The sequence below is a fragment of the Saccostrea cucullata genome, unplaced genomic scaffold, assembly GCF_032062105.1.
Source record: "Saccostrea cucullata isolate Sc308-1 unplaced genomic scaffold, CSIRO_AGI_Scuc_v1 ctg339, whole genome shotgun sequence".
NCBI classification, from domain to species: Eukaryota; Metazoa; Mollusca; class Bivalvia; order Ostreida; family Ostreidae; genus Saccostrea; species Saccostrea cuccullata.
In genome coordinates this window covers 44,623-71,948 of record NW_026923439.1, presented here as the reverse complement: position 1 = coordinate 71,948, position 27,326 = coordinate 44,623, and the positions used below count along the sequence as shown (strand labels likewise).

The window sequence follows — 27,326 nt, the reverse complement described above, 5'->3', positions numbered from 1 at the left end:
CAAACTATTTAACTTTATAGGTATAATTTTTTTTTAGGTTTTACACAGACAACAAGAAGCCAAGACTGTGGAGGAAAAGGCAGGAAGGATTAAAGAATGGGTGACCGCTAAAATACACCAGGTATATAAATTAACCTACACAGAATAATGGCATTCTCATTAATAGTATCCATGTAATTTCTTAGAAGAACAACTGATATTCTTTTTAGCAGATAACAACAATGAAACTAATTTGTGACAAATTCAATAGGAGATATTTTTTCTCATTAAATGATCATATATTTTATATCTCGTAGTAAAAATCTGATTAATCTGTATTCCTAGAGAAATTGCTTCATGATACATGTTACCATTTATTTGCTTTGTTCATGTTCTTTGAGTTCACTGACGAAATTCCATTAATTTTTTCTTATTTTGTAAGATTGGTAATATACCTTTTGCTGCTGCAATTGGACAGAAATGTCAGAATTTGATATTTTAACATATCAAAAGAATTGAGATAATCATCAGATTGGAGGGAAAGAATAATTGCTTATTGCTATTCAATATCAATAAATAAATGATCATTGTATTAACAGAAATATTCAGAAGATTGAGAGAAAAATGGGAGAAAAAACTCACTAGTTTGCTCACAAAAGATTCAGTTTATATTTGATAAATGACATTTTTATATACAATGGAATGATTAACACTACCTGGTAAATTACAATTTTCTTTTTTGAGAAATGATATGCTGCTCTTTATTTTTCTTGTCATGTAAATCATATAGAAGTTCAGAAGTTTTTCTCATTCTTGAAAAAGATATATACTTAGTCTACAAGAAAGTACATGCTGCAGGCTTTATAAAACGAATACCGGTACATGTATTTATCTTGTTTGACTCTGTAGCAAAGCTCTCCGGGTAAGAAGGCAAGGTGCAGTACTTTATGACTACCAATTAGTATTGACTAAATTATCCAATGGAAACAAGTTAATGAGCTCTGTTTGACAATTATGGAGCCAAAAAATCCATATAATTTGCCTTTAATGATCAGTCTTCCTGTTTTCTTTCAATAATCTTTGCTTTATGTCTTATACAGAGTTTAGTTTTTGTACGTTCTTGATAGGAAAATGTCCCTGGCATATTCTTAAGATTTTGTTTGTTAACTTATATTAGTAAAGCATTGCATTGTTTTTTATTTTTTGTTATTTTTTATTTATGATTATAAGACAATTTACATGATTATTAGAAAACGAAGATAAGTTAACCTATTCTCATATGATTTGATAGTACACTGTTCACAAATAGTTTACTAGCTTCTCTTCAGATTTAGAAATTTGATAAGTTTCAACTTTATATTCAGTAGGATTTTTAAAAATCAAATTATTAAAACAAAGGATAATTGAAAAAACGACTGTCATTGTTCTTGATTTAGATGGACAATCAAAATAAGGAACTTCTCCATGAGAATGAATTACTACAGGAACAGGTGGACATTCTTAGAGAGAGGCTGCAGGCACTTCCTGCCATGGCATCCAAGGAAATCTTCAGACTTAGTCAACAGGTCAGAAAATCCATAAAAATATAGGCTAATTCATTATTTACCATATGCTATATATCATATCAAAAAGAGTTTCTGGGTGCTTTCTAGGACAATTTGATGGATGTTTAATTCAGTGCATATCAATTTGAATGCAAGAGTACTTCATTATTTTTAAATATCTATTTTAATGATTACCCTTTCTACATAAATATTCATTTTCCTTGCTTATCAATTTGGAATTTATAATCGATTGTTCAGGCTGTGTAATTTAAAGGAAGATGATAATGAAATCAAATTGTGTAATGACCTACTAATGAGTTTCCCTTTAACAGGAACTGTTCCCTGGCCTGTCATCAGAAGCCGAGTCCTCCTGTGTGTCCCCTGATTCCAGACCTGTATCAGAGTTTACCAGCATTTCTCACCTCCTGGGCTCCAGACCTGTCTCTGAGTCCAGCTCGAGGCCCTACTCTCGCCCCGTGTCCGAGGTCAGTCCAGTACGCAGACTCTCCAATTCCTCGTGGACAGAGTCTGTTAAAAAGGTCCTGAGAACCCACAGTCTTTCCTTGCCTCAGGCAACAGATGAACAAGGTCAAGAAGTGCCAGACTACGCCGAGTCAGACTCTGTGTCCATGTCAAGTTCAAGGTCAGCTTCAATGACATCAGATGAACCTCCACAGATTCCAAAGAGACCCTCAAAATCCCTAATGGAAACTCTGAAAATGGAGGAAGGGTCTGATGGAGATAATAATAACGACACATGTAGTATAACTCCACCCTCTGATGACAATGGACAGGAAATCACGGCCAATGTCTCAGATAGTGATGATAGTATGGTGGACATTGAGAATGTACCAATATACCAAGAGGTGGATCAGAATCATGAAAGTACATACGAACCAAAGAAAACTGCCCCTCCTCAAGTTAAAATAGAAAGAAAGGTGTTCCACGACGCTCACCTGATGGACTCTCTGATCAGTTCTAGTAATGGCAGTGAGGAACTAATAGGACATACCAAAGTCAAAATCACTGAAGATATCTTATCATTAGAAGTAGATCAGAATGGTGTAGAAATAGAGGAAGAAATCATTTCAGTTACAGTAGAACCCGATTATGCAGAAGTCTGTAAGAAGAGTAAGACAACCAAGGTCTCTGCAGCATTACCTCAGGTCAAACCCAGCTCTCAGATGAGCATGTACAAAAGCAGTCCTAATGCTGTAAGTGCCATAGCAACACTACCTCGAGTGCGTTCAAAGGGTCAGGCTAAACCTGAAATCCTGTACAGCAGTGGACGCATGCTAAATCACCTATCTCAGGAACACCACCCCACACATGTCCTCGAGCCACATATAATCAGCCCCACCAGAAATAGTGCACTGCAAGCCACAGACTCAAAGAAATGGGTAAGAAGTATATGTTTTTGAATTACATTCACCAACAAATCATTGTTATTTCATGGCTTATAATGTGATTCTATTTTGCCCTGCCTTTACATGAGAAATGGAATTGTTTGCATACAGTAAAATGCAGATGTCAACTGCAATGCTTCATTAAATGTATGAATACAATAAGCTTTTTTCACTGACTAAACTTAAAAATTTGCATAAACATTAAGATTTAAACTTGTTATTTGTGAGCAGGACAGGAGAGCACACACAGTACCGAAACTCAAGTCATCAGACACAACAGGTAAACTTTAAGATGATTTGGATCAGTCAGTCCAGGCTTCTACATGAAACTAATGTTAGAAAGGGATAACAAGCAGAAAGAAAACAGAGAAAGAAACTTGTTGCATTGAACATGTAGTCTTGTACCATACAATACAACTGATAAACATTAATTGCATCTTAGAAAATACAAAATGTAGTCAAAATGTTGTGTCTATAAAGCTTTCAAAGCAGTAGATGGCCAGTACCAAAACAACAATACAAGAATTTTTCAGAAATGAATACAAATTATACAATATATTTACCTTTGATGTCTCAACATGCAAATTTTCATGCATAACCTTTTTAGCTCACCTCAATGAAGTCGAGATGAGCTTATGCTATACCCCCGGCGTTGGAGTCGGTGTCCCAGGTTAAAGTTTTAGGAGCAAGTCCATTCCTAAGTAATTATAAGCCCTACCTGAACCATACTTGCATGCATGATGCATCTAGGGATGGACACTTCCAGACTTGCTTCGGATGCTGGATCTGACCTACATTTTCCAGATGAGTGTCCAGGTTAGAGTTTTTGGAGCAGGTCCATTCCCGAGGAACTATAAGCTCTACCCAGACCAAACTTGCAGGGATGATGCATCTAGGGATGCACACTTACAGACTTGCTTCGGATGCTGGATCTGACCTACATTTTTCAGATGAGTGACCAGATTAAAGTTTTTGGAGCAGGTCCATTAATGAACTATAAGCTCCGTACCCTTACCAAACTTGCATGGATGATGCATCTAGGGATGGACACTACCAGACTTGCTTCGGATGCAGAATCTGACCTACATTTTCATTCCCAAGTAACTATAAGCCCTACCTGAACCATACTTGCATGCATGATGCATCTAGGGATGGACACTACCAGACTTGCTTTGGATGCTGGATCTGACCTACATTTTCATTCCCAAGGAACTATAAGCCCTACCTGGACCAAACTTGCATGGATGATGCATCTAGGGATGGACACTACCAGACTTGCTTTGGATGCTAGATCTGACCTATATTTTTCCAAACAGACCAGGTTAAAGTTTTTGGAACAGATCAATTCCAATGAACTTGAAATCCTAGATATCTGCAGTATTAACAAAGTTATGAATATTTGTTTACATGTTTTTCATGCTAGATGATTAGAAATGTGTATATGCCATGTAAGGGGTTAAACAGAACGTGCAAGAATATTTTTGTCGGGATAAATACCCACTATTAAGAAAATATGATGTGAGATTTGCATTATTTACGCTGCTAACATTTGTTGAGGTGAGTTTTGTAATCTTTGATTTCCTATGTTTTTATATCCCAAAAATTTACATATCATTATTTATAATTTTTTAGACCCAGCAGAACTAAGTGAGGTTGCTAAGATCTACAGAGAATTAGATGTCCCAGTGTATGCAACTTTAAAAGGAGTAAGTTATTTTAAATGAACAAAAATATTTATTCAGCCCGAGCAATACTTTCACATGAAGATGCATACAGTAAGTAAAAATTTGTTTATGTTTGTAGAAGGCAGCTCAGATCCGCAGTACCCCGTTCACAGATGATGATTCCGAGTCGTCGGACAATGAGGATGTAACAGAACAAATAGATCTCAGAAACTCAGAATCTCAACCTTCCACTCTCAAAATCTCTGATTCCAAAAAACTACAACAAAGCAGCTCAGGGGCCATCAAAAGAGGTAGGATTAATAGGCAGATACAAGGGATATAGTCTGGCTGATTTTATGCCCTAGAGAGAGCAACAGAGTGAATAGAGTTTATGATTATGAAGTGCCTGTTTATAGAATAGATGGTATTGTTAAAGCTCAATATTTACATATTGAATTCTGATTAACATTTGTAAAAGAAAATGACTATTAATTACTGTTTTCTGTTTTAAATAAAACCTTTAAAAAAGACAAAGATGTCATGATTACTTATGATATTTAGTTGAATTCTGTAGGTGTGTCCTGTCCGTCTGTGTCCTCAGAGGTTTCCTGTGATTATGCTGACCCTCCTGATGAGACTTCTGACAAGAGTGACCTGGAGAGTTTAGAACCCGAGAAAAAACTGCTTCGCTATACCACGGATAGCCACAAACAGGTAGACAAGGATTGTTTGTGTGACACAGTTATTAAAAGCAAAATGTTCATACAGTAAAACACACTTACAACAAAGTGCTGCACCAGGAATGACCGATTTTGTTTTGTAAGATCCGTAAACAGTGAACAATTTTTTTTAAAGTCATTGGGGAATGAAAATCACATTAATGTGTCAACTAATTTTAAGAATTTGATGTAAGCGTGTTTTACTGTACATTTTTTGATTTTCATTACACAAGAATTTTGGGAATAATAATGAAAAGCATCAAATTTGTGATCTTGTTGTATAGGATACACTGGAAAAGTTTGGCTATCTGTCTAAATTAGGAGGAAAAGTCAAGATGTGGAAGAGACGTTGGTTTGTTCTTCGTAATGGAGAGTTATTCTACTACAAGTCTCAGGTTATTAATCAATATAAAGGAATGTATAAATATTTTTCATACAAAAGTAATACTGTATTTGCTATGTCTTGCGAAATTTGAAGCTTCAGCATTGCAGATATCAAATTCAATTTATTAAATTGCAAATGCAGAAGTCTGATTGATTACTTTTTTGAAGGAAAAAATTCAAAAACTACAATGACTGACCCAATTATAATGTTCCTGATGAAAATTTTACTCTATAACATGAAACTTTTTGTAGCATGATGTTCTACGCAAACCTCAGGGAACAATTTCTTTAGATGAACAAACTAGGATAGATAATACCAAGGGAGAAACAACTTTCCAGGTAAGTGTATGCATTGTATGTATTAGATATAAATTTTCAGGAGATCTTAGTCATAATATGTTGAACATTTTTATGATAAAAGTGACTTTATTTAGGTTTTAAAGTAATATGTTATGAAGTTTCAACTATTTTTTTTTAGATAAGCAATTCCAAGAAGACATACTATTTCAATGCAGACACATTAGCTGACACTGAGAAATGGATAAAAAGTAAAGACTAGTATTTCTTGATATTCCTTACATAAAATTAATGGCTTTAATGATATAAAGAAAAAAGCATACATCCATGCTTTAATTTTTTTCTGAAATACAATGTACCATATTTAGAGGTTTTGTCTGACTATTTATCACAGTGCTACAGAAGGTATTGAAGCGACATGCCACAGGGTTTATCTTGGACCAGCTTGACACTAAGGCAGTGTCCAGAGGATGGCTTGTTAAGGTCAGGATTTACTGCTGATTCATACCCTAGCACAGTTTTCTTCTATTTTGCTGCCTGTTGCAATGTTTATATATAAATGTGTACCATTTATTGGGCGATAATTAGATTATGGTGAAAATTATCCATTATATTTAGTCTCAAAATGACAGAAAGATTATAAAGAGATATAGGTGCTTATTAGATTTAAAATGAAATCAGAATTTTTTTAAGTAATATAGAATGACACTTTTTTATCTTTCTGTAGGCAAAACATGGAGTAACAAGAAGATGCTGGTGTGTGCTGTTAGGAAGATATTTCTTATATTACAAAAACAAAGCAGACAAGGTAGTACAAGCATTATTTTACCAATACTTTAAAAATAAGACACATTTATAAATAGATTTTCCTTTGGATTTAAGAAGTTTTTTAACAAGCATTATTTGATGTACACATTTTCCAGACTCCCTCTGGTCAGATCCACTTGCGTGATGCGAGGATTGAGGATGTGGATAGCAGCGAGGATTCTGACGATGAGGCAGACAATGATGTCATCAGTCAGTATACCATCGCTATCTGGCCACCATTCCAAGGACCCACCTACCTCATGCTACCCAGCAAACACGAAAAGGTGAGGATGGTTGAGACCAACAATTCAACACTTATTCAACCATGATGTAAAATTTCCACAAACCAATAATTTTTTTTGTCAAGCCATGAAAACTGAATAATTTGAAAATATTTGTTGTATTACCCAGGATTCCTGGTTATACCACCTGACTGTTGCTGCTGGAGGAGGAACAGGAAATGTTGGTACAGAGTATGAACAACTCATTGCAAAGGTCATGGAGGTCAATGGAGATCCAAGTAAGTCATATAGACAGAGCTTTAATCTCACTTCTCAATTGTCTATAAATGCTAGAAGCTGTTAAATTTTACATGCAAATGATTTTTGAGACAAATTTCTTGTAACTTTTTGTTCTCTTTTATTTAGACTCTTTATACTGGAAACATCCCATGATGCTTCACACCAAAGAACCACTCACAAAACCTTTAACAACACTTCCCTCCGAAGATCTGCAGGAGAGAGCTCTGGATCTGTCAAGGGTGAGTACAACTCAGGAAAGATGGCACTCTTGAAAATCAATAATTAAGGTCTTCCATTTCCAACGGAAGACCTTATTGTTTTCGTTCGGTTTCTTTTTCCCTATTATTATTATTTTTTTTCTTACCGATTTTTGTGCACGCGAGTTCTCAGAAACGGCTAGGTCGATTTTTATGAAACTTTCAGATCTGATAGACATTTATCTGAACCTTATTGGAAATTTTTTATATGTACGTCGTCACTTCCGGTTGTGAGATATGGACGATTTACTGATTTTTAGAGGGTCAGCTTGTCCTGGTAACTCCTCCTAAACGACTTAAGATATTGAGTCAAAATTTTCAGTGAGAGTAGAGGAAGGTTTGCTGAGTTGCATATGAGTTGCAAACTTTTCTAGCATAAAAGGCAACGGAGATCTGTGGGGCCCAAAAAATGTCTCAGAAACATCTCACAAAGTTTGACACCTTTTATTTCATATCTTTTTACCTGTTCATAGTTTGTTAAAAGATATTGAAGAAAAGTTGTGCATAATGTAAAGAGCATTTATATTATACCAAGAAAAAGGGGCTGACCCCTCAAATTAGGGTCTCTGAAGGGCAAAATGTCCTTTAGTGATATCTCTTTAATGAACAATATTTTGTTATAAATTACTGAAGCAAAAATGTTTATCTTAACAATTTGCAACAATATATTATAAAATTATGATCATAAGTACAAAATTAGGAGCCATAAGAGGTCAAAATGCTTAATCTTTCCATTCTTTATACCTCCAAAGGGAGAACTATTTTCATAAGGAATATTGAATAAAAGATGTTTAGAATCGTATTCTAAACAATAGACAACCATTCAACTTTCTGCATTTATAGTTTTTTTAATGTTATATAAATGAAAAAAAAATTAATCACATAAAAGAAGTTTTGATATCATAATGTTTTAACAAAAATTTAAGTCAAAATCATATCTCATCTTATCGATAGATCGGACGGAAGACCTACTCGTTGCTCGCAACGAGATCTCATCTAGTTTTTGCATACTTTTTATACCTTTTTTTTTTTTTAAATGACTTTGTGTTGGTTTTGCTTTTTTCCGGTATTAAGATGTTACTTTGTAGTTAAATACTGTAAATCACTTTTTATTTGTGAGAACTTTATTTTCGCGTAATTATGCGAGACAATGCATTCGCAAAAATTAAATTCTCGCGTATTAAAGTATTCCTTACAATTACAAAAATGTATATAGAGGAATTACAACTATTCATGAAAATTATGCTTCGCTTACAAAGAGTCAATGACAATCTCGGGAAAATAAGGTGTCGCGAAAATTAAGTGATCTACAGTATTATAAATAATCATTTATTTGATATGGTTTTCTTTTTCAGGATATAAATGACTTTATCTACACTCCCATTGATTCCACTAAGCTAGAACTCCATGTTGAGTTGGCTCAGGCTATCCTACAGACCTGTCTACAATTCCCTGAGTTACAGAACGAGTTCTACTGTCAAATGATCAAACAGCTGTCAGCTCATCCTGTCACCCACAAAACAGCGGTACAAGTGAGATTTAGTCCAATGAAAAAAAAAATTAAATCGTTTATGATTCATCATTCTAATATTTCTTAGAAGATAGAAAAAAATCACATGTAAAAGCTCATGTATAGAAAATAATATCCTTAAACAAACTTGTGCTTCATATCAAAGAGGTTAACTTGAAGATAAAACTTGCTGTTTTGTAGAACCTGCTGTTGTGTGGTAAACATTCCTGGTATCTGTGCCACACCACCCCCACCTCCCCCACAAACTCCGTATCAGACCTGTGTGAGGGGAAGCTGAACCCCATCACCACTGTGTTCCTCCAGGGCTGGCAGCTGCTGTCCCTCTCCACCTCCCTGTTCCTCCCCAAACAGTCCATCATGTGGCACCTCAAGGTCCACCTACAGAGAGTGGCGGATCCAAGGTAGTGATATCTTACAAGGATAAAGAATGGCTGACTATCAACAGATATAAAATGTCACAAATAATAAATCTTTACCATTAAAAAGTTAGATTTAGTAGGAGAGTTCATAGATGGTGTAAAATCAATTACTTTGAGAATTTAATAAAATGAATTCAATAAAAAGAATTCAAAATGAAGGGGTCAATGAAACATTTAAATTGTATGGAAAACAACTGATTTCATCTTCCTGAACATTTTCCTTTCTTTTACATTGTTAAAATGATTTCAGGCATGACATGGGAAAATATGCCATTTTCTGCCAGAGAGCATTAGAGAGAACCATACTGAAGGGAAACAGAGATGCCAGACCCTCTCGTATGGAGATTATGTCCATCTTGTTACGTCATCCCTACCATCACTCTCAACCAATCAGCATCCCAGTACACCTCATGAACAATACCTATCAAGTAAGAGAAAGATTGATTATACTTTTTTTGTAGGTATTTTTTTTTGTAGGTGATAATCTGTTTTTAGAAAAAAGTCTAATGTAAAATGCTTATGCTCTAAAGAATCATACTTCACAAAGTTGATGGTCAGGGCAAAGCTTCTTGTCAGATTAAGGTCCTTTATATCCCATGATGAAAGTTGTTGGCCATTTGAATGAGATGGTGGTCATATCACTGAAATGCAGAAACATTACACCTACAATATTACTTGTTTAAAAATGAGATAAGATATGAAGATAACAAACTGTATATGAATAGAGTTACTTTAGAGACAATGAAATTTTATCCCCATGAAACACTTTTAAAATGACAATTCCACAAAATTTTATCCCCACAAAAAATTTGTGCTTCTACAGTATTTCTGTCAACCACATTTTAACGGTAACCATTAAAACCTCCATTGAGATTTTGTATTTGTCTTTTTAAAGCAGCTGTAGCTTAATTTTATTACATACTATTTAATGTTTTTGTCTCTTCTCTGTTTCTAGGTGATAAGTTTTGATGGGTCCACCACTGTAGATGAGTTCACACAGAGCATCAATAAAACTATCAACATTCGTGATTACAAATACTCAGGGTTTTATCTCTTCTCCGACCACCCAGGCAACACAGAAGTAGAACAGTGTCTACAGTTACATGTCAAGGTACAGCATAAAAGTGATAAATCTGGTTTAAATTTCGTAGCATAAGTTGTATTTTGTTTGATAGCCACAAAAACAGTAATTTGAAGACTGTACTAGTTGAAATTTTACATTGAAAAATTATAAAAAGCTTAGTCTTTACATTGTATTTGGCAGCATATATCATTTACAGAAAGAAAATAACCTACAGAAGCACTAAATTATTTTTTACAATGACCTCCCAGAAGGGGTAATGTATTTTTGTAAAAACGTGTAGTGAAAACTTTTTTTTTTTTTTTAACAGGTTTGTGATGTGATTTCGAGATGGGAAAAATCTTACCAAGACTTTCACTCAGGGAAATTAGATAGCAACAAAACTATACGCTTCATTTACAAAAATAGGTAAAATTGATAAATAGTGATAAATTTTTAAGCATTAATTGAAAATTTTGAATTTTCATCATGTCATAAAATGATGATTGTGGTGAAAACTTGAATAATGTGCATTAGAACATGATAGAAAATTTGTCTGCAAATCTGTCCAAATTTACAATTCAATACTTTTATCTGTATTATTGATTTCATGAAAGATTGATAAAGTTGTTGATTCCTTCTATATGATATGCTTATTTAAGTGGTACACACCACACTTTTATAGCTAAATTAAGCAGTCGTTACTTTTCAAATTGAGTATGAATTTTTATTTTTGATCATGCGCTTGTACTCAGTTCACTGTTAGAGACATTAACCTTTTGACTTTCTTTGAGTGTTATGACTGCCAAATCTTTTAACACTTTTTATAAGAAAAATACACGAGGAATATAAATATTTTACATTAAAATGAAAGATTTCAGTTGCTAAATAAAGAATTATTTTGTATGCATAGGTTGTACTTCAAAAGTTTGAGTGCATCAGAGACAGAGAAAGAAAAATTACTACTAGCATATCAAACCAATGAGGAAATCATTTATGGACGATTTCCACTGAACAAAGATTTAGCCTTAGAACTTGCATCTCTTCTAGCTCAGGTATGGAAAAATATGTTTTACTTGTATGTTTTTTGTTCATTAATTAAATGAGAAAAAAAAAGAAAATGAATCAAAAGATCTGCAGTGCTTTTCAATTATACGTTTACAAGTACCTGGAATTTTACTTAAAATGTCGTTATCAATGGTGCATTTACTTTCTGTATATCATTGTAATAATTAACATTTTGATTGTGACCTTGTAGGTAGAATTTGGGGACCTTCGAGCCCCAAGTGAATCTAGTCAGACCAGCAGTAGCAGTTCCTCCCCATTCCATAGTAACATCACCAATCAGCTGTCTGCAGTGTTAGACAAGTTCTACCCCCGAAAATACTCCGAGGCCGAGGAAACCGAACAAAGGTCAGAGAGGCTTCTGTTTATAATTATACAGTATACCCTACATATCTTCTTCCTTAATTGCTTCTACATATACATGTACACTTTTCCTGCAAAAAATCCTTATTGTATATGTATATTACCTTAAAATGGTCTTTATTTTTGAAAACACTGAATATCTATCATGACTGAAAAAGAGTATTGATTAAACTGCACTAAAATCAATGAAGAGAAGAATACAATGCAATGAACCTTTTTATCTTTTTAGATTTATGTGATGTCACATCAAAAAAAAATTTTTCATAATGTCTGGTGAATTTGTACCTGATACTTGTAAAAATTTTATTACTTACATGTAAAATTTTTGAGGACATGTGAATTTACTTTGTTCTATTTATAATTCCTTTAAACCATTAAATTGTATAGGGTAAATTGTTAAGAATTTTGCAAGGTATTAAAAAAATCAATTAAGCTGAATAGAACAAAATATGATTAAAAAGATAGAAAAACATAATTGTGTTATGCTAAAATACCAGAAGCTGACCAGACTTGTGATTGTTTATTACAGAGCTGTAGTTATGAAGTTGTTAGAGAGGTGGACTTCCGTGAGAGGTAGAACCATACAGGACTGTGTCAGAGTGTATTTAGCTGTTGTCAGGAAATGGCCATACTGTGGGGCAAAGCTGTACATGGCTAAGGTAACCACTGGACATTTTACAAAATACCTGTTGAAAAATTTTATGGAATTTGCCCACATACTTCACTTTTAAACAAAGTGTTTATTAATTTTCTTTTGTGTCCTTAATTCTTGTTTTCTTAGTTCTCTTATTAAATGACTAAATAATTGCCCATACACCCCACTGTGGATTTGAATTCCCCCAATTATTATCTATATACATTATGTAAATGATAAAACTTGCACAGATGTGTATTATAATATTTGATAACTTGACAGATAAAGGGATCCACAAGTCCAGATGATGTTTGGGTAGCTGTACAGGAGGATGGAATCTCAGTCCTGGAGCACGCCACCATGGTTAGTCAATATTAAGGTTTTAAAATTAAAATTGGTTTTATAGTACTTACCGGTATGTGATATCAGGAAAAATTATCTATTCATATTTACTCATGTGTCTTTTGTAGCAACCACTGAACACATATGACTATCGTTCAGTGATCACATTCGGAGGATGGAAGGAGGATTTTATGTTAGTAGTGAGTCAGCTGTTTGAGTCAGCTCCACACCATTATGAACACAGAACAGAGAAACTTCTCTTTGCCATGCCAAAGTTCAAGGTAAAACCTCTTCTGGCCTTGAAATAATGGTACAAAATTTATTTATGAATAGATTTTCTTTAATGAGTTGTAATCCATCGTCTTTGTATTCACAATCTCCTGTTTTCTTTAATCTTAGATATTGGATTTGACCCTCCTCATTGCAAGTTACATCAATGCTCGTGTTCAAAGGCCATCTCCAGATACAAGTCCAGATGTCTGAGTTTAAAATTCAAGATCTTTAAAAAATATAGAAGGCTATTTTCAGACTTTTTTCTCTTCAATTGAAATTTTTTTGAACAATTTTAGAGTGCAATATTATATGTTCATGTTCAAGTGTTCAGCACAATTAATTGATTTCTCCAATACTCAGGTATATACAACCACTGCAATGTTCAAGTGTTATATTTAATTAATTAAAATGTTTCAAAAAGACAAATATTAACAAAAAATCTATAATAAAAAAAATTTTTATAAAAATATTTTTAGACTAGTGCACTAAAGCTGTCACAGGTATTTAGAAGAAACTTGTTGAGAAAAAAATTATTTTTTAATTTATCATTTTGATTTTTGCAGGATATTTAGACTATTACTGTTATATGTTACTATACAACTAAAAATTAAGAGAAATAGACGATGCATACATCAGTGATGCATATACTGATATACTTTGTATACTTTCTATTCCTAGTGCATTTTTTTAACTTATAATGTACTCAAGCAGTTTTAGATAATGATAAAAGATTTTCTATATACTGTTTGAGATTTGATAACACTTTAGTCAGCATTACACCTTAAGAGATTTCTTGATCTAGTCTGTTTTTATCTCTGTTATTGTTGTGTGTTCCGATCTTGTTACTGTGTTATCAGAACTACTGATCAGGGTCTGATTATAGGGCAACTTGTTCTCTGTTACTGGAATACTCTCTGTTAATAGCTGTATCTTTTTCATTTGTCAGTGGGATGCTGTGTCTGTTCGGCACTGCATCACACAAGGCCACTTGAAAAGAGTATTGATCTGTTATTTTTTCATTGTTACTTAACACAGGTACATATGTACATGATCTAGAAATAATAACAAGACATCCTCAATATGAAGTTTAATATCAAGTTAAAATGTACATGTAGTTCACATTTTCTGCCATGTTGAAGAGAAATTTAACATTTCATTTTGTTCATGATATGTGTCAGTTTTTATTGTCTGTCTCAATGGCTGAAGTATAACACATCCTTATACATGTAATAAGTCCAAAGATTCTATGAAAAGAATTTCCATGATAAAGGAGGTTATAGAATGTTGTGTTCCATGTTTACAAGTACACGTATGTTCATTTAATGAAAGGAAAGCTAAAACTGACCAATTTCAAATTATTGTTGATATTTTAAAAATAAAAATACCATTAAAAAATGCAAAGATTAAAAAATTGTCTTAATTGATTCTGTGTTTACTGTGAAAAACAAATTGTCACATATTACTACAGTAAATTAGTAAAGTTTCCAGAGACTGATATGTTGATCCTTAGAACCACAGGCTAACATATTGTCTTTTGAGAAGGCCAGACATTGAATGCTGTCCTTGTGGTAGGACAATACAGCTAAAGGCTTGAATTTCTTCACACCAAACACTCGTACTTGGTGATCCCAACCGGCAGTGGCTAATATTTTTTGGTCATTACGAATTTTTACGTCGTTAAATCCAGGGTTTTTCACTTCATAACTTGTTCCCTTGTTAATCTGGTTATCAGTAATGTTCCAGGTCGATAACGTCTTACTGGGAGATCCACAGATTCCAAGATTAGCACCAGAGCTGTAGTCAAGACACATCACACATTCCTCAAAGAATTTAGCCTTGTCCAGGATTCCAGAATGTTTGCAATCCCATAAACCAATGGAACCATCTTCATATCCCACAAAAAATTGAGATGTGTCGGAAATTGACTTGATACTCATAGTCATTCCATGTTTACAGCCAGAATCAAGGAAATGTCCAACTTTCTCCCGAGTTTTGATATCGTATAAATCAACTGCTGATGTTTCCTCACTGGGAAGAGCCAGTAAATTGTCCTGTTTCAGCAGTGCACCAGGACAAAACCCCATCACAGATGTCTGAATGTTACCTAGAATTAGATCAATATGAAACATTTGAAATAATAAGGTACTTGGCAAATTTCTTACACAAATAAATTACAAAATATATACAGAATAGATGTATAAGTAGCCAGTATACCGATATATCTTGGTATGTGGAAATTACCTTTTACATGTAGTTTAATGCAAAGTAACAACATAGCTGCGTAAAATGTCTAACACTAACAAAGAAGTTATTAAATAATCATTTAACCTGTAATTGTCCAACTTGCTTCTGCAGCTTTCCATATATTAGCAATGCCATTTCTTCCAAACGTCACCATCTCATCACCACTGATGAACTCAATCCACAGAACGGACTGTCCAGGGTGGGCAGCCAGTGTTTCTAGTGGTCTATGGGTCTTCATGTCCCAGATATGGATAGTTCCTTCCTGAGAACCGGAATAAAGCTTCTGATCTGCCTGGTCAGTAAATTTCAGACAGGTGATGGGACTGCCACTCCCCCTCAAGGTGAAGGCTGGATCTGGGGCACCTGGGGATGAAGTCATTTTGGCTCCTTCTGAAATGTAGTGTAGTATTTATGGTCTTATGGATCACTTGTTGATAAAAAAATTCTTGTAATATTCAGTGTTTTTATAATTATGAGTGAATGTATGAGCCAATAAGCCCAATTATAAATTGAAAGCCCATAGTGAAAGTTCTTGACTTGTATAAAACTCGGACTTCATTAGATGCCAATGAAACAATTAGTTAAAAAAAAATCCTGGTAATTTGTCTACATCTGTACATTCACTTCCATTAAAGTAGTCTCAAACCAGACATTATCAATTGGACATGAATAGTATTGTATATTAATCAAGACTGTGACCAAAAAATAGACTGCATTTCAAATAACCAACCTATTATACAGGTATTTTCAAATCTTCAGTTTGTCTAGAAATTTATACTTGAACAGATCTTAACAAAAATGGTCTTGGAAAATAAACCCGAATTGTAAACCAGAAATAGTGAAATCAAATATACATAAACTTTAAAAGACAGCTCTTTTTAAAAATAAAATTCCTTATTAGTATCTGTCAATGAAAATGCCAAATTTAGTAATTTAGCTGAATTCATCATTGATTGCCAAATTTGGGAATCTTATGGGGTCAAATTAATAACGGCAAATAGTCATTATTCTTGGATTAATTTTCTCCCCTCCGTTTACTATAAGCAGTCATCTTTTAATAATTTTCAATATTGAATGTCTTCACCAGTCCAATGCGTAATACGTGGCAAAATCAGTACTTTTGTTGTCTGATATAAAAACAGGACACCACATTTCTTTCAAAACTTCATTCAACACAGTTACACTTGTATTACAAAAAATCATCATACATGTATTTATCTTTTAAAGTATTTTATCGTAGCATATAATCAGAATGGTCCAGAATCACTTAGATTTTAACAGAACACTGAAGGGGTCCATGATTGCTTAAACTTTCACAGAAACAATCCCATAACACCTTGGTGAGGTCACAGGGTCAAAGAGCTGTAGCAGTTTGGCATCTTTAACAGACTCCTGTAATGAAAATTATGTATATTTATAAGTAACTCAAGAAAAGAAATTGGAGTTTTTTTGGCGTTTTTTTTTTAATCTACAATGAAATCTTTATGAATGCATTGAACATAAACCAGTGTGATGCAAGAACTGAAGCTGCGTAAAGGGAGATAAATCTGTTTCTGCATCCAAACAAAATGATAATATACCTGCTCGAGAAGAAAACAAAGCCTGTCCAACAGAATGACAGCTTCAATGCAGGGAGCCAGGGCAGTCTTCAACTGAAAGAATGCAGCAAACTTCTTCTTCTGGTCTTTGTACTTTTCACAATAGGAATCGATAAGCTCCTCAGTGATCTATCAATATAAATTTGTTTATAGTTTTTACCCATCTGATTACATGTGTGAAAGAACACTTTTCTATTTACATGCCATTCAGAACAAATTTTGTCAGCTCTTTTCTACAGCTTCATCACTTTTTACCATAACTTTCAAGTAAACTAGGCATAAAATTTTATTTACGATAAAGGTGAAAGTTATATCTTTGGGTCATGGCCCGATAATTGTCAAATGTCAGGGTAAAACAGTTGTTGGTATTTACCATCTTGGTCATAATGTTTCAGCAACACAACTTATTTAAGCTAAAAACTTACTCCTCCTGTAGGAACTCCTAGCTTGACAAATGCCTTTGTAACGTATTCATACATCCCCTTGCATTTCTGGTCTAACTTTCTCAGCCCTTTCCAATCACTTCTCACATATCCCAGCTGATCCCGAAGTATAACTTGCAGCAACATTCTGGGAAACTGTTTAGCAAGCACCTACGCAAACAAAACATAAGAAGACAATTTAATATATAAAATACACAATGTAATGGAGTTCCCAAGACTGGGTTATGAGAGATATACCTCCTCGTCCTGGGCGCGTCTGTTGACGGACTGAGAGGCCAGATTTCTGGCTTGTCTCCCGATACCAACTTTGTTTCTCTTTAAAAAGTCACTAAGAGGAAAGCCTGGAGCCTCAATCATGTCTTCTACAAAATGATGTTAGAAACATAGGTTATATTTCTTTTACAATAATTATATACCAATAGATAAAAATAAAATCAAAACATCATCTTTTCACTAGTCATGGCTATATGATTGAATCTTTATCAAACTGACACATATAAAATGCACTTTTTCCTGAATGCACTTATATTAATGTTAAGCTAGATGTACCTTTCTCTTTAAATGGACTGGCAACAAATTCCTCACTCATGAGGTGATAACAACAAGCTACATTACACAGGACTTTGGCATCTTCTGACTCAACAAACAGTCTTAACATATTGGAACCCAGACCACCACAAGTATGGAGCCCTGTCAGCAGAACACAGTTTTTCCTGTCCCATTCCTGATCACTTCTATCACAGCAGACTGATTTGCCCTGTTCAGTTGAAGAAATTTCACAGAAATCTGTGGATGATGCTCCCTTGCCTTTTGTGTGTGCTGAATTCTGTGCCAAAGCTTTGTTTACTATGTCACTAAGGTTGGAGTCTGTGTGTATATACATGGTAACAGGAAAGTGGTTGGCTTTTAGTGTTGAAGATTTTGTGTTGACTTTTTTATGAGAAAAATTACTACTATTAGAATTATGCTCACATTCTATATTAGTTTTGACTTCTGTTTGAGATTTGCTTAGATGTTCTTTCCCCTCTCCTCCTTTACAGTTGTTTTTGATGGTCGCACTATTTTGAATTTTCTCTGCCAGGTCTGAGGAATCACAAGTTACTGGTAAACTATCTTTGAAATCTCCACTTATTTTACCATCACCAATTTCCCCAGAATCATCAAATAAACCGGAGAAGTCTGTAAGGAGTTCATCAGATATCCCACAATGCAAATCATCAGATTTTTTGAAGTCCTTTTGTTGCTGCATGTCTTTTTCTAGATTTAACTTCTTCATAAGTTTTTTCTTCTTTTTACCTATCTTTCCTGGCTCAACTTTATCAGCTCGTAAAACTTCATTTCGAGTTATTCCCTCCCACTGCCGGGATAGTATGTCTGCCCTCTTTGTGGCCCCTTTTGTGTTGATGTTTTGGGCATCTACACCAATCACACACAGTTTATGCTGGAATGCCAGGTGTGTACTGAGGTATCCTTTACCACTCCCTAGATCTACTACCTAAAAATACACAAAAAACATAAGTTACCCTTTCATTTATTTTTCAAAATTTTCAGTTTGATTTCTCCTTTGATTTATGTTAAATTTAAATTTCACATAAATTCATTTTTTTTTTACAATAAGATGATTTGTTCTAGTTAGGTGCATCATTATTCAAGTTGTTGATACTGGCAATACCATATTTATAAACTAACAATTTCAAAATAATGAAATATATCCTGCAGGTTTACTTACCACACTAGTGTCATATTTCTTAGTCAGCTTAAAACACAGTTCTCCCATTACCTCTACTTCATGAGTCTTTTTCTGATTCATAAATGTGGAAATAAACACAGAGTTTTCATTTGCAGCATTTACATCTTCAAAAAGATTTTCAATCTGTGAAAGAATGCCCAAGTTTTGAAGACTGTTCCTTTGTGCATCATATAAAAATGAATACAAGTTTCCATGAACCCAGTGAGGGGGCAATTTCTGCATCTCAGGTGAATAAATTTCACTAATTTCACTTTCTGTCTTTGTTGTATCCAGATATTCACATTTGAATTTCCAAGAACTTGGATCAGATCCATCTTCTCTACAAGTCTCCTGTTGGCTTAATTTCTTGTTATCAATTGTATGACTCAAGACTGATACAAGTTCACTAGTACTGAGGGTTTCAAGTTCTTTTCTGATGGACTCACACAAAAATGTGTGCCAATGATTGTTAAGAATAAAGTCATTAGAATGACAGTTTACAAGGGGGAGGTAATTCGATAGAAAATCCAAAACATTGATCAATTTTAGTTGAACTAATTGTAGTCTATTTGATTTATCATCCATTTTTTGCTATATAGTTGCTGGAATTGTATTACAATCTCCCAAAATTTGTGTACAGTGAATGTTGGTCTAGAACCTGGGAAATTAAAATATTGTGAATTGCAGCAAATTTATCAAAATAAGAATGCTATTCTAAAATTTTGGTGGCATCTCTATATAAGTGAAAAATTCTCAAAGAGACATTAAACAAATACATTCAAACAGCATCTGAACCCTATAAATGAGTTCATTGTTATCTGAACCCCATAAATGACTTAATTAATGAGATCATTGTTTATATCTGAACCCCATAAATGAGATCATTCATTGTTTCAAAAGATTGGAGGAGAGACTTTACAACAATTCTCTCTTAGACTTTATGAAGCAAAATCAACTGAAATAGGCGTATATACTCTGATAATTTATATGTTTTTGTCCTAACTACTCAAATTACCAGCTGTACACTGGGAATCCAACTTCAGTCCAAATCAACATTAATTCTCCTACAATCTCCGAGTACTCGTGTGTGTATCTCAGCTTTGAAATATCGTGCTTCATCCCGGTCGTGCAGAATCATAGAGGCATAAATATATGAGCAGTAATTTAAAATAATTTCATCGATTTTGGTCTGAAAGTGAAATAAAGTATTACATTTGTTTTTTCACATGTCTGCATTCAAGATTTATGGCATCCCGATCCCGATGACTATTTTGTCTAGAATAGCTGCAGAACGTTGGTTTTATATACAGACCCCGTTATGCAAACAAAAAAAATGTTCAGCGCAAGATTTTTTGCACAATTTGGGGGAGGGGGGTCTCTCCACTTTCCAGCATTGGTAAACCCACTATCTTTCACACCCTAACAAAATTCTAAACACATTCTTTTACCAATCCTATTTTTTATCCACCTCCTAACCCTTTACTATAACTATAAGGCCTATCTGAACCATGGATGAATGACCAGGATGATGCATCATGGAATGAACACTCTTACACTTGCTTCTGATGCTGGATTTGAATTGCATTTTCTGGATGGGTGACTAGTTTGAATTTTCTTTCTTTTCTTTTCTTTTTTTTTTTTTTTTTTTTTTGATAAGTCTATTACTAAGTATAACTGAAAGCACTATGATCAGATCGATCAAAATTGCATTAATGTTGCATCTTAGGATGTGCACTTCTAGTTTAATGTGGAACTTTGCCTCATTCGTTGAGATGAGCTCTGTAATCTCTGATTATCTATCTTTAACGTTTAAAAAAGTATATACAAAATAATGCTGAGTAATTCCAGCATTACTATGAATTTTATAAAGCAATGCATTACATTGCCATTAAATGTAATGCTTTTTTTTAACATCACATATAACTAAATTAATTATACATCAAGTTCATTACCATTACATTTAGCATTATCCCAAACCTGACTCGATCTTTATATATAATGTAAAGATTTATAAAATCGGTGAAACATATTTTTTCTGGGGGCACGCTCGACCTTTAGAAGCAAAAAAGTAACACTGATAATTGAACGAATTTTGTCCACTTTCTTGAAAATAACGGAAAATCCAAATCGTTTTTTTTTTATCGAAGTCATAAAAGCAAGAATAACCGATAATCTGCTTTCAAACTTTCAAATTGTTAATTCACTTTTTTCAAATACAATTCTTCCAATTGTGTATTTATCTAGATAGTTTTAAAATCTGACTTTTATGCTGGCAAAAAAATATGCTTTTATCTTGTAAAGGCACCGTATAGTGAAGCAAGTCAATCAGACCATCCCCCGAAACTTTAAATGGTCATGTTATGTCTTTCTCGTTCTAGTGGACTCAACTTAATCAGTTAAATCCCTGTTCCTCGTTTGATCACAACAAAGACGTTTTCAAATCAAAAATACTTGTATTTTGAAGTGTATCCAGCGACGTAGCATCATTTTTAAAGAGAGGGGGTAGCCAGAGAAATGTTTTACTTTTTTCAGTTCCAAACTTTATTACTACAACACTACATTACCCTTTTTTAACTTTACTGTAAAAAAAAAAAAAGGGGGGCGTCCTTTCAATAGTAAAAATGGGGGGGGGGGGCTGTTGCTACGTGCAATGTATCCGAAGCTAGGCTATTGCTACAATGAGCTTGCCTATCATTATACTGTATTTATATACATATGTGCATGCATATATGAGTTGTTTAAAATTCTGAATTTTTTTTATAGAATTAAGTCAATTTATTGCAAATTTTGTTGTATTATTTACAAGATAATTCAATTTACGTTCAGCTTATTAAAGGTTCGGTTAATGACCATTGGTGAATTTTAAAATGGTTAATCCCTGCTTAATTGAACACAACGTAATTACAAAAGAAAGTCCCACATATCAGATAATTAACATATCGATAAATCTGGCACAACCAGGTAAAGCACTCAGTGCTGTTCAGAAAATCATCTACATCTATATAGTCGGCATTGTTTTGATAAAAGCGCGAATATTTTAAGAATATACACAGTATATAGAACATGAGCCAGAAACAGGCGCGTGCTGTTGTCAGATTTGGAATTCACCTCAGCATTTTGTTGATGGTTCGGCTGGGAGAAAGTGTGTGTTCATAATGGTGGCAAAAAGGAAGTATACGGCAAACAGATGAAGGATGGATCCACCTAAGATTGTTATCACAAAGGAAAAACTCCAGGGAGGTTCGCTTATTCGTAAAACTTCCATTCGTGTGAGTATTTAACAGATAATATACGTAGTTCCAAAGCATTCCAAATATTGCTGATGTTTGTTTATTTGATGTTTATCTTCTTTTCGTTTATGCATATCCGCTGTATTGATAAACACACTGTACGTGTTAATTAATTAAACGTGGCATATACACTTACAGTATACCTAGAGTTCTAGATCTGTATTGTGTAGGGACAGAGGAGGGGCAAATAAGTTGTTTAAGGAATCACTGTCTAGTTAGTATAGTATGCCAGGGCATCAACAATAGTGGGAAACATGGTATAATTTGCATAATGGGTGAAGCCCGTTATGCATAAATTATCCCATGTCTCTTGCATACTATACTATAACTAGACAGTGATTCCTTATATTTCCATTTCATTGTGAAATAAAATTGTAGATTTAGACTTTAAAAATGCAGACATAGATTTAAATTACACGAGGATTCCCATCCTAATTTCAATAGTCTTCGCCCACTGACGTCAGACACAACGGCAGTCGCACGAGATTTTCATGCATATTTAGCCTCCTTAGTGTCAGACTCAGAGACAGATGAGCACGAGATTTGCATGCATATTAGGCCTCCTCAGCTCCTGACCTATTGATCTGCCTAATTTTCATTCCGGTAGAATAATCAAGAAATTAACTCCGCTAACTTTCAAAGAGTTATCACAGAGAGAAAAATTAGAAATGGAAGTATTACGTGATATATGTTACACCCATATAAAAAGTAATCCACTTAAGTATTTTTTTTTTTGACGAACTCAAAATGATAAAAAATATTGAGTCGATTAATTTACAATATTAAAACGAAATTCCCTTTTTATTAATATGCTTTTGGGGAAATGCTGGTCTTAATAAATAGAATTTTGTCTGAATTTTAGGCATTACCCTTACAGAGAATTTCCATGATTTCGATTAATCCATGACAGATCAAATAAATTGTCCTTTCATAGAACCACCATGAATCCATGTTTTTTTCTTATTGCAGAGAATTCCAACGAGTCAAACGATATTGTTTTTAAAGAGAATTCCAATTGACCATGTAATTGAAAGAATAAGGTGTTGTTCTTTCAGAGAATTTCTATGAATCCTTAAATTGATATTGTTATTTCAGAGGAGGGTATCGCTGAAGGAAGACAGACGTCAAGAAAAATACGGGACCTTAACAGGAGAGTATGCTCGGATTAAAAACACCATGCTTCTGGATCGTGGGGTCCAAAACACACTGGAGTCATTGCAGGAGCGGTGGAGAATGATCATGTTCATGTACGATGACTGCGTGGAGATGATCCAAAGCAGACGACAGAAGCCACTCTGCAGACGACAACTGATACAACGACGAGAACTGATAGCATGTGTCATCATATATTCTGCTCTCTTTTTACCTGTATTAATTGCAATATTTCTAACGTATATCATAGTGTTATAATTTAGTTTATAAGTAATATGTTGAAAGTTATTAAAAATTAAAAAAGGAAATATAACCAATTACAAAGTATTCACCTTTAACATGAATAAAATGCATTTAAAAAAAGATGTATTTTAAAAAAAAAAAACGTTTACCCCCGTAGCTTTTGGCGAAGATTGAAGTTTCTCAAATGCAAGTCAAACTTCCAGGTCGTCAGAGAAGAAAATGTTCTTACCCAAAGAAAGAACTTGTCTTGGTGAATAAACCAAGAACTATAAAAGCTTAAGCACCATCCATTCAAAAATGGTCGAAAAAGCTTTTTTTGAAATTTGGGTCACAACTCCAAGGTTAAAGGGTCTAAATACAGATATACCCAGAGGAAGGCCCTGTCATAAGAAATACTAATGTGAAATATTGATGCATGAGCACCAAATGTTCAAAAATTATAATCAACATTAAAGTTTTTCAAAAGTAGGCCAAACTCCAAGATCAAAATAGGTCAATTTGTTAGTATCCAAAGAAGGATGTTGTCACAAGAAGTATACCAGTAAAATATGAAAACCCTAGCATTAACAATTCAAAAGTTATATCACAACTTAAAAATTTTTCAATTGCGATTCAAACTTTACGGTCAAATTCAAAACACTTAAGATATTAATATCCTTGGTAAAGATCTTGTCGCAATCATACACAGGTGAAGTACATGTATGAATTAAGTCTTAGCACCAACTTTTCAAAAGTTTGACTTAAAAAAAATTGCAAAAATGTGTCATACTCAAAGGTCAAGAAATGAAATTTTGGAACCAAAAAAAAACATTTAAAAAAGTCTAGTCCGGTTTCTTACTGACTCAAATCTTCATTTCACTTAAAAGCTTAAGTACCTCGTGATTTTCATCAATTATATAAAAAACAAAGTGGAAAAGTTTTGTGGAACAAATCTTATAGAAAACCACCTTTATTTTATTGCTGACTCTTCAATCAATTAATACATATTTATCATCAACACGAAGGGACTCTTCACATTATTTTCCACAACATTACACACGAACAATTAAGTTCTTATGGACGGGAAGTATGAGAAACTTCAATTCTATTTTGCTGACTTGGAGGACTTCCTTGTGAATGATTTCATGAAACTTCCGCAGATGGTCGATATTCATCACATACTTGCACATTTTGAGATAACAGAACTAATGGTGTACTAACTTTGTTCATTAGACATATCACAGTAGATGTAAATTTCTCCACATTTTAACCAAGATGGAGATGCATCAGCTGCGAAGAAACCGTTATGGAGAACTATTTGACGGAGATGTAGGATCCGTGCTCATGTTCTCTGCAATTCTTGGGATTCTTTCGGTGGCCATTTTTACCTACGAGGAGAGAGGCATGGGTGATGTCACCGCAAATCTTGTGTTGGACATCATCTCCATATTGACTTGCTTCTTGGGTCTGCTCGTCACCGTATATCTCATTGTGTCGGTGTTCTGCCAACAAGAAGAATGGATAGGGTGCAAGGATTCGCGTATCCCGACAGTGACAAAAGTAAACATGGGCTTTCTGTGGTTCTTTGGTATTGTAAAGTGTACCTTCTCGTTCATTTACATTATATTTTACTTACACTGTAAATATGCAGTACAAGATGAGCTGTTATACTCCCTTTTGGTTCATGGCTCCGTGAACATTGTATTTGTTCTTGTGCAAGTCATTTTTATGACATGTACAAGTCGGTATACATTCATATGTTCCGCCAAAATGAAATATCTCATGTCACTCATTGCGATAGGAAACCTAGTGGACTGGATAAGGTCTATTTTGTTCAGAATTTCAGAAAACAGAGATTTGTTGTTAAACCCTGATGAGAATGGGACTTACCAGGTAAACTGTTCATATGTGCAGAGCGACTCAATTAAAAAATTCGCCAAAATCACCATGCCTTTCAGGCTGCCCGTGACCCTAGAGTTTGCAGTTCTGGCAACATCCTTCGTTTTTGGACTGACCGAAAGAAAAACTATTCCAGGTTTAATTAAAAATCCTCGTGATTCTCATCTGTCTGGTAACTGTAGCCATTCGACGAGCATTTTACAAAAATCGCTGCCAGTCTTTTCCTTCCCGAAAATCAAGATCTGTCTATTTCTGGTCACTGCAGCTGTCTGGAATATCTCAACACTAGTTATTCTGCCATGGACTACAATTGCACCTAGTTCTAATTTGCAAAATATAACCATAGGTTTCGTATGTTCTATAAAATTGTTTGTTCTAATGTTAATTTTAGCGATAAATCACAACTTTTTCCGTAAGCTGAACTTTGTCCTACACACCAAAGATGTCAACTTCAACGAGGTGGCGTTAACAGTGAGTTCTATGGCAGTCATTGCTTTCAGTGTATCTGCCATTGCTGTAGAGGAGCGCGGACCATATTTCATCGTCTATAGAGTCTCCAATAGTGTAGGAGTCCTCTATCAAACGATTTTCATCATCGTGGGTCACAGATTTGAGGACCTAGGAAACGACCTTGACATTTCACAGAACACCAAGCTTCTGATACTGCTTCTATCCAGCATCAACATGTCCAACTGGATGGTGAACTCATTGGTGGGTCTGCAGGATATCGGCATGGCAAAGGACCGCTTCTACCGAGTCATTCAGCTAATTTTGTACCCATTTTTAACTTACTACAGATTTCAGTCTTTCACAGAACTTTTGTCACTTTACGAGCAAATAAAATATTAAAAATTTATTAATCTAATTATCGTGATGTAAGTTAATAATGGGCTTCAAGGGCCCATTCTGTTTGAGTGTAACACTAGTTTCTGGGTGATATCTTGAAAAAGATTTTTTTTTATTATTAAATTCAGTTTTCCAACGAGATTAGTATTTAAGACTGAAAACTATTCACACCACTTAATGCCCATATTACGGAAGTCATTTACGATCGAAGTCCTGTGTTGTTGGTGCTAGCAAGTTAAAAAAACTATTGTAAGCACAAAACATACCTCTTAAAGCTGAGGACTTCCCGATACGAGATTTTTTTTCCGCTATATAAGGATCGTCTTTAAACTGATCTTACAGATAAAAAAAGATGAAGTGAAGCATTTCGTTTATTAGGCTCCGTTTATTATTACTCAATTTGAAATCGATTCAAGCTTTCTTAAATATTTGAACACACTTTTTGCATGTACTATAGTATTTTTCACACTAGTTAAATGACGGTGATATCTTAGTTCATCAATACTTAGTTCTCGATCTTTGAACATACGGGTGCAAATCGCTGATTTACTCTATAATAAATGAAATACATGTAGATATAATAAACTCAATACTAGCTGCAAAAATGTAGCCCTCTTCTTTTTTTATGGGAGTAAACA

At 34.2% G+C, this 27,326-nt stretch overlaps 4 protein-coding genes across 10 annotated transcripts in view; 2 read left to right on the top strand and 2 right to left on the bottom strand.

Moving 5' to 3' along the window:
- The window catches only part of LOC134264025 (pleckstrin homology domain-containing family H member 1-like), a 37,289-nt gene extending 22,832 nt beyond the window's left edge, over window positions 1-14,457 (top strand). For 5 of the 6 annotated variants that reach the window (XM_062746320.1, XM_062746322.1, XM_062746323.1 and 2 more), the window contains 26 exons: window positions 38-121; window positions 1,416-1,544; window positions 1,856-2,923; window positions 3,161-3,209; window positions 4,562-4,635; window positions 4,733-4,904; window positions 5,168-5,307; window positions 5,597-5,707; window positions 5,949-6,035; window positions 6,175-6,244; window positions 6,388-6,476; window positions 6,721-6,801; window positions 6,917-7,084; window positions 7,212-7,320; window positions 7,448-7,560; window positions 8,934-9,110; window positions 9,290-9,510; window positions 9,779-9,956; window positions 10,484-10,639; window positions 10,920-11,017; window positions 11,502-11,643; window positions 11,847-12,001; window positions 12,546-12,675; window positions 12,933-13,013; window positions 13,121-13,273; window positions 13,392-14,457. In XM_062746320.1, coding sequence (XP_062602304.1) covers window positions 38-121; window positions 1,416-1,544; window positions 1,856-2,923; window positions 3,161-3,209; window positions 4,562-4,635; window positions 4,733-4,904; window positions 5,168-5,307; window positions 5,597-5,707; window positions 5,949-6,035; window positions 6,175-6,244; window positions 6,388-6,476; window positions 6,721-6,801; window positions 6,917-7,084; window positions 7,212-7,320; window positions 7,448-7,560; window positions 8,934-9,110; window positions 9,290-9,510; window positions 9,779-9,956; window positions 10,484-10,639; window positions 10,920-11,017; window positions 11,502-11,643; window positions 11,847-12,001; window positions 12,546-12,675; window positions 12,933-13,013; window positions 13,121-13,273; window positions 13,392-13,475 — 4,119 coding nt within the window. In that variant the 3' untranslated portion in view covers window positions 13,476-14,457. The remainder of the gene's footprint in view (window positions 1-37; window positions 122-1,415; window positions 1,545-1,855; window positions 2,924-3,160; window positions 3,210-4,561; window positions 4,636-4,732; window positions 4,905-5,167; window positions 5,308-5,596; window positions 5,708-5,948; window positions 6,036-6,174; window positions 6,245-6,387; window positions 6,477-6,720; window positions 6,802-6,916; window positions 7,085-7,211; window positions 7,321-7,447; window positions 7,561-8,933; window positions 9,111-9,289; window positions 9,511-9,778; window positions 9,957-10,483; window positions 10,640-10,919; window positions 11,018-11,501; window positions 11,644-11,846; window positions 12,002-12,545; window positions 12,676-12,932; window positions 13,014-13,120; window positions 13,274-13,391) is intronic. The other variant, XM_062746321.1, reaches the window with a different exon arrangement.
- LOC134264028 (guanine nucleotide-binding protein subunit beta-like protein 1) lies at window positions 14,340-20,482 on the bottom strand. 2 transcript variants are annotated; one of them, XM_062746328.1, is made up of 3 exons: window positions 20,295-20,482; window positions 15,594-15,899; window positions 14,340-15,369 (listed from the first exon to the last, which is right to left on the bottom strand). In XM_062746328.1, the coding sequence occupies exons 2-3, from the start codon at window positions 15,886-15,888 to the stop codon at window positions 14,738-14,740; spliced, it is 927 nt and encodes a 308-aa protein (XP_062602312.1). In that variant the 5' UTR covers window positions 15,889-15,899; window positions 20,295-20,482; the 3' UTR covers window positions 14,340-14,737. The 2 variants fall into 2 exon arrangements, with proteins under 2 accessions (XP_062602312.1, XP_062602311.1); XM_062746327.1 differs by lacking the exon at window positions 20,295-20,482 and having other exon boundaries at window positions 15,594-16,156.
- On the bottom strand, window positions 16,661-20,288 carry LOC134264027 (probable methyltransferase-like protein 25). The gene is made up of 6 exons (XM_062746326.1): window positions 19,280-20,288; window positions 18,100-19,045; window positions 17,788-17,912; window positions 17,533-17,700; window positions 17,090-17,236; window positions 16,661-16,901 (listed from the first exon to the last, which is right to left on the bottom strand). Exons 1-6 carry the CDS (start codon window positions 19,862-19,864, stop codon window positions 16,815-16,817), a joined length of 2,058 nt encoding a protein of 685 aa, XP_062602310.1. The 5' UTR covers window positions 19,865-20,288; the 3' UTR covers window positions 16,661-16,814.
- A 1,892-nt stretch (window positions 20,483-22,374) lies between the features above and the next one.
- LOC134264032 (uncharacterized) lies at window positions 22,375-24,038 on the top strand. The gene is made up of 2 exons (XM_062746333.1): window positions 22,375-22,548; window positions 23,665-24,038. Exons 1-2 carry the CDS (start codon window positions 22,474-22,476, stop codon window positions 23,977-23,979), a joined length of 390 nt encoding a protein of 129 aa, XP_062602317.1. The 5' UTR covers window positions 22,375-22,473; the 3' UTR covers window positions 23,980-24,038.
- Window positions 24,039-27,326: the final 3,288 nt, after the last annotated feature.

Bases quoted from the DNA above. Each gene is read 5' to 3' on its own strand.
- LOC134264032 (XM_062746333.1), top strand. From the start codon at position 22,474: ATGGATCCACCTAAGATTGTTATCACAAAGGAAAAACTCCAGGGAGGT. The intron at 22,549-23,664 runs GTGAGTATTTAA...TTGTTATTTCAG, and splicing joins TTCGTAAAACTTCCATTCGT to AGGAGGGTATCGCTGAAGGA.
- LOC134264028 (XM_062746328.1), bottom strand. From the start codon at position 15,888: ATGACTTCATCCCCAGGTGCCCCAGATCCAGCCTTCACCTTGAGGGGG. The intron at 15,370-15,593 runs GTTAAATGATTA...ATCTAATTCTAG, and splicing joins AGCAAGTTGGACAATTACAG to GTAACATTCAGACATCTGTG.
- LOC134264027 (XM_062746326.1), bottom strand. From the start codon at position 19,864: ATGGATGATAAATCAAATAGACTACAATTAGTTCAACTAAAATTGATC. The intron at 17,913-18,099 runs GTACATCTAGCT...ATCATTTTGTAG, and splicing joins CAGTCCATTTAAAGAGAAAG to AAGACATGATTGAGGCTCCA. The intron at 17,701-17,787 runs GTATATCTCTCA...TTGTTTGCGTAG, and splicing joins GACGCGCCCAGGACGAGGAG to GTGCTTGCTAAACAGTTTCC.